Source organism: Lupinus angustifolius, chromosome LG19 (genome assembly GCF_001865875.1).
Source record: "Lupinus angustifolius cultivar Tanjil chromosome LG19, LupAngTanjil_v1.0, whole genome shotgun sequence".
NCBI classification, from domain to species: Eukaryota; Viridiplantae; Streptophyta; class Magnoliopsida; order Fabales; family Fabaceae; genus Lupinus; species Lupinus angustifolius.
In genome coordinates, this window is record NC_032027.1 from 12,383,837 (window position 1) to 12,396,597 (window position 12,761).

Genomic DNA, 12,761 nt, shown 5'->3' on the forward strand with positions numbered 1-12,761 from the left:
CAAGATGTTAGTCTTGTGGTGTAAGCCTTGTTAGATCCCCAAAACGTAAAGGGTTTAATTCCTGGTAATAACACACCCTGAAAGAGTTTAGTTTCTTACCCAAGAAGTGTGTGTTCTTAGGATACAAATTTGGCACAAAAGGTTATTTGTTACTTGACCTACAATCCAGACAGATTTTTCTTTCAAGAGATGTCATCTTTCATGAACACATATTTCCCTATGCCCACCTACATAACTCTAGCACACACCTAACCTATGACACCACCTCTAGACTGGAATTTCTCCTCTATGATAACAGTTTGTTGCCCAACAACAATTCCCAACATCTTACCACAGACCCAGACACTGAAACTTCTCACCATAATCCCACTTATGTGCTTATTCCTCTTTTAGGCTCAACCACTCCCCCAAGAAGATCCACTAGGAAAAGACAACCTCCTACCTATCTCAGGGATTTCCATTGTGATATCCAACACAATAACTCTCCTACTATAACAACAACCATCCACTATCCTATGTTATGTCCTACCAATCCCTTTCCCCTGCTCACTTCAACCATACTTTCTCCATAACTATTCACACTGAACCAAAGACTTATAACCAGGTTATCAAATCCCAACATTGGATTAAGGCTATGCAAGATGAGTTAAATGTCTTAGAACTAAACCAAACTTGGTCCATAGTGGACTTCCCACCTGGAAAAACTGCCATAGGAGGCAAATGAGTTTATAAGATCAAATATAACTCAGATGGCAGCATTGAGAGATACAAAGTCAGGCTTGTAGCCAAAGGTTACACACAAACTGAGGGCCTTGACTATTTTGAGACTTTTGCCCCTGTAGTAAAACTTACCACTGTTAGGCTTCTTTTAGCTATAGCATCTTGCCAAAATTGGTACCTACATCAATTGGACATCAACAATGCCTTTTTACATGGTGATCTTTATAAAGAAGTATATATGCACATCCCTTCTGGTGCTGTTGGACATCAACCAAACTAGGTCTTCCACCTACATAAATTTGTTTATGGATTAAAACAAGCTGGCAAGCAATGGTACACAAAACTATCTTCCACCCTCCTCACCTTGGGATACACACAATCCCAACATGATCACTCTCTTTTCACAAAACACCATGTTGCTAAGATTACAATTCTACTAATATATGTTGATGATCCGATTCTTGCAGGAACAGATAAGCTTGAAATTAAATTTGTTAAGAATCATCTCAATGACCTCTTCAAGATTAAAGACCTTGGCCCTCTCAAGTATTTTCTTGGCTTAGAAATTGCCAGATCCCAAGCAGGTATCACTCTGTCTTAAAGGAAGTATACCTTAGACATCCTTTCAGACATTGGTTTCCTTGCCTCAAAACCTGTTATCACTCCTATGGTCAGAACTTCTAAGCTCCATCAAGAAGATGGTGACCCTTACCCAGATGTTGCTCTCTACAAAAGGCTTGTTAGGAGGCTTCTTTATCTCACAAACACATGACCTGATCTCAGTTATGTTGTCCAGCAACTAAGTCAGTACATGTCTTCTCCAACTCACACTCACTATAAAGCCTTGATAAGGATATTGAGATATATAAAATATTCTCCTAGACATGGTCTCTTTTACCCATCTTCTTCAACACTCCAATTCAAAGCCTTCTCTAATTCAAATTGGGAAGCTTGCATGGACACAAGGAAGTCTATTACAGGTCATTGTGTAGTCTTAGGCAACTCCTTAATATCTTGGAAATCGAAAAAGCAACAAAAAATGGACAGATCCTCCTCAGAAGCTGAGTATATGGCACTTGTAGCAACCTCTTGTGAACTTCAATGGGTCACTTACTTCATTGAGACCTTTCTTTTTCCTCATGTTACATATGCTCTTCTTTTTTGTGATAACGCTTATGCTTGCCACATGGAAAACAATAATGTCTTTCATGAAAGGACCAAACACATTGAGATTGATTGTCACATTGTTCGTGAGAAACTTCAACAAAAATTGTTTCATCTTCTACCAATTCCTTCAAAAGAACAGTATGCCGACATTTTAACTAATCTCTTGATCGCCAACCATTCCACCACTTGTTATCCAAACTTGGAGTCATCAACATCTACTCCAAGCTTGAGGGGGGCTATTGAACCATAATACACACCATAATCCAGCCTTTATTTCAGTTTCTTTTGCACAGCAGAGTTCTTTCTATTTTTAGTTGTTTCCTTTTCTGTTTCTTCAGTTAGTTAGTTTAGTTTCCCAATTTATCTTAGTTATTCATCCCTTTTTCCTTTTCTGTTTTCACTGTATATAAATAGTCTTTCCTTGGCTATTCTTTCTTCAATGAGAAATGAGGTATTTCATAGTCTTTTGAAATATACCCATTAGATGAGGAGATATACTTTTGGTAGTACCAAAAAATAACATAAACCATATCACAGAAAAATGTATCCAAGAGGGGCCCTAAAGGCCCGTTTACGAGTTGGGTTTTGGAGAGAAATGAATAAAAATAAAATAGAAGACTTAAAGTCATGAAATACATTTGTAAGATGACTATGGAGCCTTCCATTTTCATTTTCCCCTTCAAAACTCAACTCGCAAAAGGACTCTATGTTAATGACCTTATACAGACACACACATAATCAATCGTTGGATCTTTTGTTCATATTGTGCAGACCTTGTCAAGTTTTTAATTAGTTCAAATATCCTGAACATGCATGCAATCATTTACAAACAACAATCACTTGGGCTCACCTGATTCCTAATCAGAAAGCATCATGATAGATTTAAATAAAGTGTTCATCATCATGGCTTAGCACCTTTTAAGAGTGCATGTACGACAACATAGGTGGATATGGAATACATGCAGTTATCATACTGATAAGAACATAATTGTAATAGTGTAGTTAGTTACTAATTGAATTGTGGAGGGAAAGTTAGTTAGGGAAATGAGTTGTATAAGTTACTTGTAGATGGAAACATGTATAATTTCATTCACAATATAATATTCTTCTTGTAACTCTTGTAATTCTTGCATAAATCAATAAGAAAGTTCATATTCTATTCTTCTTTTCATTAGAATCTCTACCCTTATTCTTGAATCCTTCGAATTCATCCTTAAATTCCTAGTTTTCACAAACATCCATATCAATTGGTATTAAGAGCTTCTTCTTTTCTAGGAAGAGAAATGACAGAACCTACACAATGAACGCTGAAGGAAGTAGAAGAGTATCTGGAACAAAATAGTGGAGAAAATGGAGAAACGCATGATAGAGCTTGCAGGTGAAATTCAAAAGACATTAGCAGAATCATTGAAGAATACAATGGAGGAACTTATGAAGAGGAACAAGCAAGATTCAGAAAAATCATCCAAGAATAGAAGCTTTAATTCTAACGAACAAGAATGCACACAAGATGTTCGATGATTTATTTTAGGGAAAACCTTTTTTGTAAAAGTTTTCGGTGATTCTAACCCCACGTCTTCCACAATTGTTGAATATGATAAAGTACTTATTCTTGAAAACCAAGAGAATAAGTACAACAACGATGAAGCAGCTAGCAGTTACGTAGAAGATGAGGATGTACATGGTTCTGTTGTGTCATCACTTGTAGAGGTTGACACCCATACTCAAGCTGAGACGACATCAATATCAGTAGACAGAAAATTAAAAATAGAAAGTGATGAAGTGAAACCAAAGATGGTCCATTTTTACAACCTTAGTAGACATCAATATCATACTTGACATTGGGAAGAAAATATACGAGATTGATCCATTTTTACAACCTCACCGTGAACATTTTGATTTCCGTTATGCACAATACAAAAGACTGCCTACGAAAATTGACAAGTATGAAGATGGTCTAGATGCAGTTTCTCGCGCGCAGTGCTACATGCATTACTTACAAAGAGTGGGCACCAGGAGCTAAGACAACAACTTTAATTGGAGACTTCAACGGGTGGAATCCAAATATAGATGAAATGATTTGGAATGAGTTTAGTGTATGGGAGATCTTCTTGCCAAACAATGTGGATGGTTCGCCAGCAATTCCTCATGGTTCTCGAGTCAAGATTCGTATGACTACTCCCTCTGGAATCAAGGACTCAATTCCTGCTTGGATCAAGTTCTTTGCACATGCTCCTGGTGAAATTCCATATAACGGAATATACTATGATCCACCTGAAGAGGAACGCTCTATGGTTGGAAAAAGACACATATTAAGGGGTGCATCCTATGAAACTAAAATTGAGTTGATTGGAAACAGTTCAATTAGACGGGCTATCACAAGGGTTTTGGTTCAAATGAATCATCAATTGCCAAAAGATACTACATGAGAAATTTATTTTGATCTTTGCAACCAGTTTCGTCAATTCAATTCTTGAAGACAAAAAATTTTCTATAGGAGGGGCAATGATACGAACATAATTATAATAGTGTAGTTAGTTACTAATGAAATTGTGGAGGAAAAGTTAGTTAGGGAAATGAGTCGTATAAGTAAGGAGAACATGTACAATTTCATTCACAATATATTTTCTTCTTGTAACTCTTGTAATTCTTACGTAATTCAATAAGAAAGTTGAGATTTTATTCTTCTTTTCATTCCCTTATTCTTGAATCCTTCGAATTCATCCTTGAATTCCTAGTTTTCACAAACATCCATATCACACACAAAAACTGCACACAAGGAAAGCTAGATACCAAGGTTATTGTATATTTATTAGATATAGATATAGAAAAACCAAGAGGCTGCATATAAGTCTCCTTATATGGCTTCTTTCTTTTACCAGTTAATCAGTTATCCAACTCATTAAGCAGCTTCTTTGATAAGTGAGTTTGTTGCAAAAACAATTACAAATGATATATCCAGCACATGCAAACAATTTAACTTACTTAGAGTAAAGCTTACTAACAAGATTTTGCAACAGATTCTAGCCCCAAAGTTCCAATGTTGTTGCAGCCATTAACTCCAAGATGAGCAAGTTCCATGCAGCAAGTAGCAATTGCTTCCCAATTACATTTATTTGAAGTAAAAGTAGGGGGGAAACGTTCCATAGTTGTTGTCACACTTCCTATCATATTATATGTGATTTGACCAAATGTCCACATCAGGTGAGCTCGTGGCGAAGCCGGAACAGAACATAATACAACAGAGGCTTTTTATTTTTGCAAGATAACTCACTAATAGGAAAACCAATAAAAGTAACAAGTTTAGTGACATTTGTCTAATGTATGTTATAGGGTATTAAATTATAAGATTTTATAACGCTGGTAAATCTTACTAAATAATCATCACTAAAGCTAACACATGTAGTACTATAGTGGATGTTTATAAAATAAAAAAAGCACATGAAACAAAGCAAATTTCCACAGACAAAGACATAGCTGAATCACTTAGAGCAATAAGACCAAGATCAAACAACCAAAGTCATAATATTCATTTATTTATCTAGAAGTCAACTTATTGTAAACAACACTTATTCTAAGCCTATGGGTTCCACAGCTACAAATCTATAATGTTAATACTCCTAAGAGAGTCATAACTTTCATACAGTTGAGAATTTGTCCCAAAAAAACTGCATCCTCTACAGGAATGAAAGTCCTGCTTAATAACTGAAAACATAATGTAATCAACCCTACTATTGCTTCAAATTTCAAAGCCTCCTGCTTTACATACAACAGCAAATTTTAAACAACTTGGCGAAATGCATAATGTATGCCAAAGGAGGTCTATAAGTCCACACACAAGTAAGAAATGACAGAGCCTGCTCGACGCTTTGTTCGCTGGCTAACCTTCCACTTCTCAACCAGGACCTTTTTTATGTTGGGACAGCTAGAGACCACCGTGGCCACTCCAGCTGAAGTTATACCAGAACAGTAAACCATATGGCATGACTCCAACATAGTGCACCTTTTTACGAGATGGGCTAGACCAACATCTGTTACTCGACGGCAGTGTGAAAGCACTATTTCTTTCAGCAGTGGACAATTTTCTCCTAACTCAGTCATTGCCATATCACCCAAATCCTGCAATAGCATTCAGCAATGTCATGAAAAGAAAATGGTATGTAGAACAAATTAGTAAAACTTCATAAGGATATAGTTTGTAAGTTGACCAGTTCTTAGATCCTTGTGTAAAAACTTCTATGTACACAAAATCTTGAGCTCATTCATATAAATATATGAACACTACATAATGCACTTCTTTAAACTGTTTCTATGACATTACTGAAGCAGAGTAATTGTCCTCACTTAAAAGAATATCCATGAAAATAAGGAAGGTTTAGTATCATGATGTCCCCAACATATGCTAATATATGCAGTTGCTGGCCATGTTTGTATTTCATCAAATAATAAAATGGTGGGGCCTAGTGCACGAGGTCCCCCACTAGGTAGGGTCTATGGAGGGTAGATATACACAGCCTCAGCCCTGCAATGTTGAGACTGTTTCCATAATTTGAACGTGTGACCCACAGCTACATGTCACAAGGATAACAATCTTAACATTGCATCAAGGCTCACCCCTCCTAGTATCTCATCAACAATGTTTTAGTGAAAACTAAAATTGAATCTATGTTTCAAGAAACTCCCAAAACATGCAAAAGAATAAAAATAATGGGGTATAATAAACTTACAAAAGTACAACAACCTTGAGTATAAAAAGAGAACATGGATACACACCTGCAGTACACTCATGTCTAAATAACAGAGTTGAGGGCATCCCCTTGCAATGGCTATCACCCCAGCATCTCCAATTTGGTGGCAACCACTGACATTCAGATAATGAAGGGAACAACCCTCAGCTATAGCAATAAGGGCCTCATCCCCAACCCTAATAATTTAACGGAGATTAAGGTAAACATCATCAACGATGCACAACATTGATAATGTTCTGAAATAATCTGGAGCTTACAAAACAATCAAAATGAAACTATAGAAGAAAATATATCTCTAACACAGTAAAATGAAAGAGTGAAGAAACAAATGAATAAGATTTTACCTATCACAGAAGCGAATGCTAAGATCAGTTAGCAACTTACAATGCTTGCCAACAGCAATGATCCCTTTGTTCCCAATCTAATATACGGGGAAGAAAGCAATAAACATTAGGAGAAATATAGAGATGTAAATTAATTAAATAGAAGATAACAAAAAATGTATTGAGAAAATTGTATTACAAAAGAATTATTATTTTTGGAAGAACTTTTGTATCTCAAAATATTTATCTAAAAGTAAGTTGGTAAGAATGAATCTTCTTTGGAATGGGTTGGGAAAAATACTTTTGAACTTGATATCACACAAAAAAGTAAAAGTTATTAATAGAAGGGCCAGTTTGTTACATCATATGTAGTGCAATACGTGTCAGTATCAATTATGGCCAAAATCACTCAACACTTTTTTCCCAAGGTTGCAAGTTGCAATATGTATATCAAAAGTGAACTATAAAAAACATAAAACATTGTTTTGAAGCTAAAAATGAAGTTAAACAATGCCATTATACGCAAAAAGCACAAACATTGAACACGGACAAAGTACCTCATAACAGCGACGGATATGAAGTTTCTTTAAATTCCTGCAGCCACTAGCTATACCACATATGCCTTCATCTCCAATGTTTGAGCAATCTACCAGGTGAAGAGTTCGCAAGAATTTGCATCCCTGCCCAATCTGAAGAAGACCAAGATCGTCAATCCTTTGGCAGTAAAGCAATGCCAACTCAGTGAGATGCCTGTGCAATAGAAAGCTCAAATTAGCATCATCAATGAAAGATCGTGAATAAACTCAACACTTTGGAACCTGTGTCGCCATTATGTCAATATCATGAGCTAATTATTCATGTAGGTCCAGAGCATGGACATGTTCTTGTCAGATTTAGTTATCTCAATAAAAACTTTAAGCAGTTTTGCCAGTCAGGTATGTATGTTAAGATGAACATAATGAAGTTCAAATGAGATTAGTATGTAAGATACCCAAAAGCCATCAAGATCAAAATAAGATTTTTATGATGTTTAGTATGCCTTTGAACAACATCAACATAATAATCAAATTCCACAAAAAACATATGGTTCAAATAGTATATTGTTCTCTTCCAAAGTGAGCCTGTAAGAAGCATCAATAGGTCCCCCAGAAAAAGTTATTAGAAGCAGTCTCCCATGTTCATATCTTCACACCAATGCAGGTCTGTTAACAGCACCAACAGCCCCACAACAACAATGTCATTAGAGAAATCTCTCCCATTCACATTGACTCTGAGGTAGACTTGTGATGAATATATGCACTACTGTGAATGTATTGCTAGGTGGTTTGTCTTTGAAGCTGACACCAAGATGCAGTTATCATGCACAAACTAACAAAAAATGCAGATGAGTAAAAGCTAAACATTGCAAGGTTAATTAATTATTAAAACGTTGATATAGAGAGACCAAGAGGCTAAAAATAAGTCTCCATATGTTGCTTTTTTCTTTTATAAGTTATCAAATTCCTGATGCAGTAGAGTTTCTTGCAAGCACAATTAAACATGTTCAGGTACATGCATCTTATGGATTGTTTCACAATTCAGCTTAGAGAAAAACATACTGGCAAGACTTTCCAACAGATTTTAGCCCCAAAGTTCCAATATTGTGGCATCCATTAACTTCAAGATGAGTAAGTTCTTTGCAGCCAGTTGCAATTGCTTCCAAACCCTTGTCACTTAGGAAATAGCAATCACTTAATGTCAAATTCTTCAAATTCTTAGATCCCTTCCCGATTGCAAACAAACCCCTGAATACAAGACACTATTAAAAAAAGTAAAATAAATAAAATAATTCTTCAAAATATTATTATCAGAATGCAACCTACAAAACTAGAGATACAAGAACAAAGGTCATATAAAAAGAGGGCAAACACAAAAACAATCAAACTATGAAGACTTATCCTGCTATATGGGCTGAACTATCTAGACCAAACAAAAACATTGCGCTAACCAGAAATTGAAGAATGAACAGGAAAAAATTGTTAAAGCAACCTATTCTCAATGGATCAACGCTACAAATGGTGATCAAGTCACAGAAGAACAAAAGAATTAGTAATTTGAGCATTGCGATTTTGTGTGAATTCAATCATAGTCAATGAAGTAAAATCCTCAAAAACAATTATGAGAGAGCAGCTTACATGTCGGTAAACCTCTGAAAACTATGTAGAGCTAATGACACCAGAGACAAACAATTGGCACCTACAGCTTTCAAAGCATCATCATTAACATTAATGCACTGCAGCTTTATAACTTTCAAATGTGGACATCCTCCAGCAACAGCAAGGATCCCTTGATTGTGGATAAACTCAGAGTCCAATGACAAGTTCTCAAGGGATCTACAGTGTGATCCTACAGCTTCCATTGAGGAGTCAGTTATTTTGGCACACGCTGCCACACCAAGAGATTTTAAAGATTTTCCCACGCCTAAGGCTAATTCAATCAAACCAGTATCGGTCAAGCCTTCACAGAAACGCAGATTCAAATCTTCAAGTTGTTTGCAACACTGTCCAACAGCTGCTAGACCTTGATCTCCAACATAACAACCCTAAAAGAAAATTTCAATAATTACAACAAAAAAATATGCATCATCTATGCCACTGAACTCGTGGATAGTAGATATTAACAGAGTGTCAAGGAAAATAACACACTGATAGAGAAAATGGGAGTTTGTGTCTTAACTTCTAATGCTTCAGAAGACATGACTCTGTTCAATTAGCAGTTCAATGAAAATTAAAAAACCAAATAGGTATCCTTTTGGCCGTAAACAAATACAGAAGCTTAACTTCATTACCAGCATTTTTCTTTTAAAGCATTGTCATATTAAAAACAACTTCATGAGCCTGTTAGTTTAGGCTTAAAAAGTTATCTACAAAAGTGGCTCTGGCAAAAGTGATTTTTTGAGAAGTTGAGAAATATAGCTTCTAAAAAAACTGAATTTCAGCTTTTTTAGCAGCTTTGGCTTTTTGGTATAAGCAAACCGAACAAATGTGCAAGTGTCAGGAGTGATTTTTGAATCGCAATAATCACTTTCTTTTTCAAAATAGAAAAAGAATGGTTAAACAGGTTATGCATGCTCCAAGGATATGAAATAAAATGTCAAATGAGCAAAACATGAACATCATCAACTGCTCCACATGAGTAGGCATACACTTCTAGTAAAAAAATAAGGCATAATTATACCTGCAGGTCCAAGGATTTCAAAAAGCTACATTTGCGAGCAAGTGAATCTAATCCATCACTAGTAACATCAGAACACCAAATCAAGTTCAACTTCTCAAGCTTGGGAAACCCTTCCCCTATAGCAGCCAATCCAGCATCAGATAAACACAGAGAAACAGCATTGCCGCTGCCACCGCTCACCTCAGACGAAACCTTAGAATTGTCCCTTGACCCTCTTCTCCCCTGCTAAAATCAATTTACCAAACACAGGCAAGTTAATATCATTCACCCATACCTTATCAAAGTTTCAATAGAATTTCTTGTAATAAAAAAGTGACCCAATGCACTATGCTCTTAGGGTCTGTTTGCGAGTTATTTTTATAAGGAAGGGAAATGGAATGCTTGAGAGTTATCTCACAAGTAGGACTGACAATGAATGGAACCAACTCAACATTCGTTTGAAACTCAACTCGTTATTAGTTCAATAAACTTGGTTCATGAACCAAACAAATCGAACTTGAGTTAAAAAGTAAGCTCGTTAAATAAATGAGCCAAACTTGAGCAAACTGCAGTTCAACTCATTAATGTGTACAAATATGCAAAAAATATTTATTTTTATATATATGAGCTAATGAGTTGAAATCTGATTCGACTAGGTTCGGCTCATTTGGAGCCTTACTTACAAGTGCATTTTATGGGTCTCAAGTCTTTCCGTTTCCTATTAGCCTCCAAAAGATCAATTAGCAAATAGGCATTTGTGAGTTAACTCTTGGAGGGTAACGGAAGAAACTGAAATGCTCGGTAGATATGAAATGACACTTAAATTTTTCATTTCTCGTCTTTCTTTTCTAAACCCAACTAGCAAATAGGACATGAATTTGTTAGGATAGATGTAGCTTTTTCTATCATCCACGTCATCAAACTTCCGTTACGCCGAGACTCACCCTCTATAATTTAATTAAAACGATAACACTAATCATGAGAGTCACTACCTGCGGAATTCAAATTGCGAGCGTCCGGTTCAAACCGGCCTCACCTTGAAAAAACAATGATAATAAAATAATACTTACAACGGAAGGAGGTGGGGAAATGGCGAGGCGTTCGTCGATATGGACGTTGGTGACATTGGGAAAGCGAGTGGATAGGATTCGGAGGAAAAGGTCAGGGGAACCGGTGGCGCCGATTTTGAGGGAGGATCTAGTGAGGCGGTCAAGGCGGAGCCAGCGGTGGCAGACGAGGGAACAAGCGTCGCGGGTGGATTTGGAATCTAGGCGGCGGAAGATCTCGATGATTAACTCTTCAGGGAGATTGGTGTTGATCCAATCGTGACCTCGCATCGTCGCAACTTTGATGATAACAACAAAACAGAACAGAGATTCAGAAATTTGGGATATTTAGAATTGTGTAGTAGAGGAAGGAAAGTGGTTATGTTTGCTTTTTATTTTCAATATGCTTTCTTTAGATGAGCGTAGAGATTAATAAAAATGCTTTTGTTGACTGGAATGACAAAAACGGTAGAGGAAGGAAAACAAATCCTAAAAATTTACATGGGAAATAATTAGTGATTAGAGTATGGTTCTCTTCTTAAAAACTTAAAATTGGTAAAACAGTAAAAACTGGCATATGAAATATTTTAGAAATATATACAAAAGTTTGGTTGGTTGATTTAGTAGTGTAAAACCTAATAAATATTAAGAGTTTAAATCTTGGAAGAAAATATTGTTAGGTAAGATAGCTATACATACCTAAAAAATTAGTTCATTACAAAAAAATAAAGTTTCTTGATAGTACAAAATAATTTCAAGTCAATTTCCCTTCCCTTTACTGCAACACAAAAACAAATATGTACTCTCCTAAATTATATCTTATTAGATATCACGTTAACTAAAAAAAAATTATTTTTTCAATTATTCTTATTGTCCAATGTGTGGAACATTTGAGATATATCCCCTCAAACATAGCCTTAGTTTGTCAAATAGGATTGACGCATCATGAAATTGGAGACATGTTTATATAAAACATTATTAATATGAAAACTGTAGTTTTTTAAATAAAATCAAAAGATAACAATTAACACGCACATTCATTTAAGGAAGTCGGTTGGTTGTTTAATTTAAAGCATATTAATTTATTTTCAATTTGCACAATTTATTTTAAAAACATGTGAATAAGCAAGTTGAACTATAAACCCACGGATCCTAATGCATCTAAGTTATGGGTGGAGAGAACCAACAAAGATATCATTTAACCTCATTTCTATCTCAACTTTCTCTTTGGATGTATCGTTTAATTAAAAAATTAAATTAAATACATAAAATAAAATTTTAATATTACTTTAAGAAAATTGGTTAATTATAAAACATAATTATTTTGAAACACCAAATCCCTATTCAGTTATTAGATCCACAATTACATAACTCACGTCCCATCATTATTAATTTCTATATTGTCATCTTTATACTTTAGGGACACTAATTGTGCACCCTATGCATTTTAATCACCCATTTTATAAATTTTTTATGATCGGTGCAATATCAATCCTAAAATCTTAAATCTCATGATTTTCACACATATATAAAACAAATGATGCAGTGTCATACTTGAATCT

General features: G+C 35.4%; 1 protein-coding gene across 3 annotated transcripts; it reads right to left on the bottom strand.

Moving 5' to 3' along the window:
- On the bottom strand, positions 5,394-11,581 carry LOC109334554 (F-box/LRR-repeat protein 4-like). Of its 3 annotated transcripts, XM_019570387.1 has the most exons (9): positions 11,562-11,581; positions 11,224-11,521; positions 10,175-10,399; positions 9,133-9,539; positions 8,557-8,742; positions 7,516-7,708; positions 6,980-7,056; positions 6,661-6,811; positions 5,394-6,006 (listed from the first exon to the last, which is right to left on the bottom strand). In XM_019570387.1, exons 2-9 carry the CDS (start codon positions 11,488-11,490, stop codon positions 5,710-5,712), a joined length of 1,803 nt encoding a protein of 600 aa, XP_019425932.1. In that variant the 5' UTR covers positions 11,491-11,521; positions 11,562-11,581; the 3' UTR covers positions 5,394-5,709. The 3 variants fall into 3 exon arrangements, with proteins under 3 accessions (XP_019425932.1, XP_019425933.1, XP_019425930.1); XM_019570388.1 differs by lacking the exon at positions 11,562-11,581 and having other exon boundaries at positions 10,175-10,396; positions 11,224-11,552; XM_019570385.1 differs by lacking the exon at positions 11,562-11,581 and having other exon boundaries at positions 11,224-11,552.

What these genes read in the sequence shown, in the direction of transcription:
- LOC109334554 (XM_019570387.1), bottom strand. Translation starts at nt 11,490, where the DNA reads ATGCGAGGTCACGATTGGATCAACACCAATCTCCCTGAAGAGTTAATC. An exon ending in TTTCCCCACCTCCTTCCGTT is followed by an intron (nt 10,400 to 11,223) that starts GTAAGTATTATT and finishes AATTGATTTTAG; the next exon opens with CAGGGGAGAAGAGGGTCAAG. An exon ending in AGCATTCGCTTCTGTGATAG is followed by an intron (nt 6,812 to 6,979) that starts GTAAAATCTTAT and finishes TTAAATTATTAG; the next exon opens with GGTTGGGGATGAGGCCCTTA.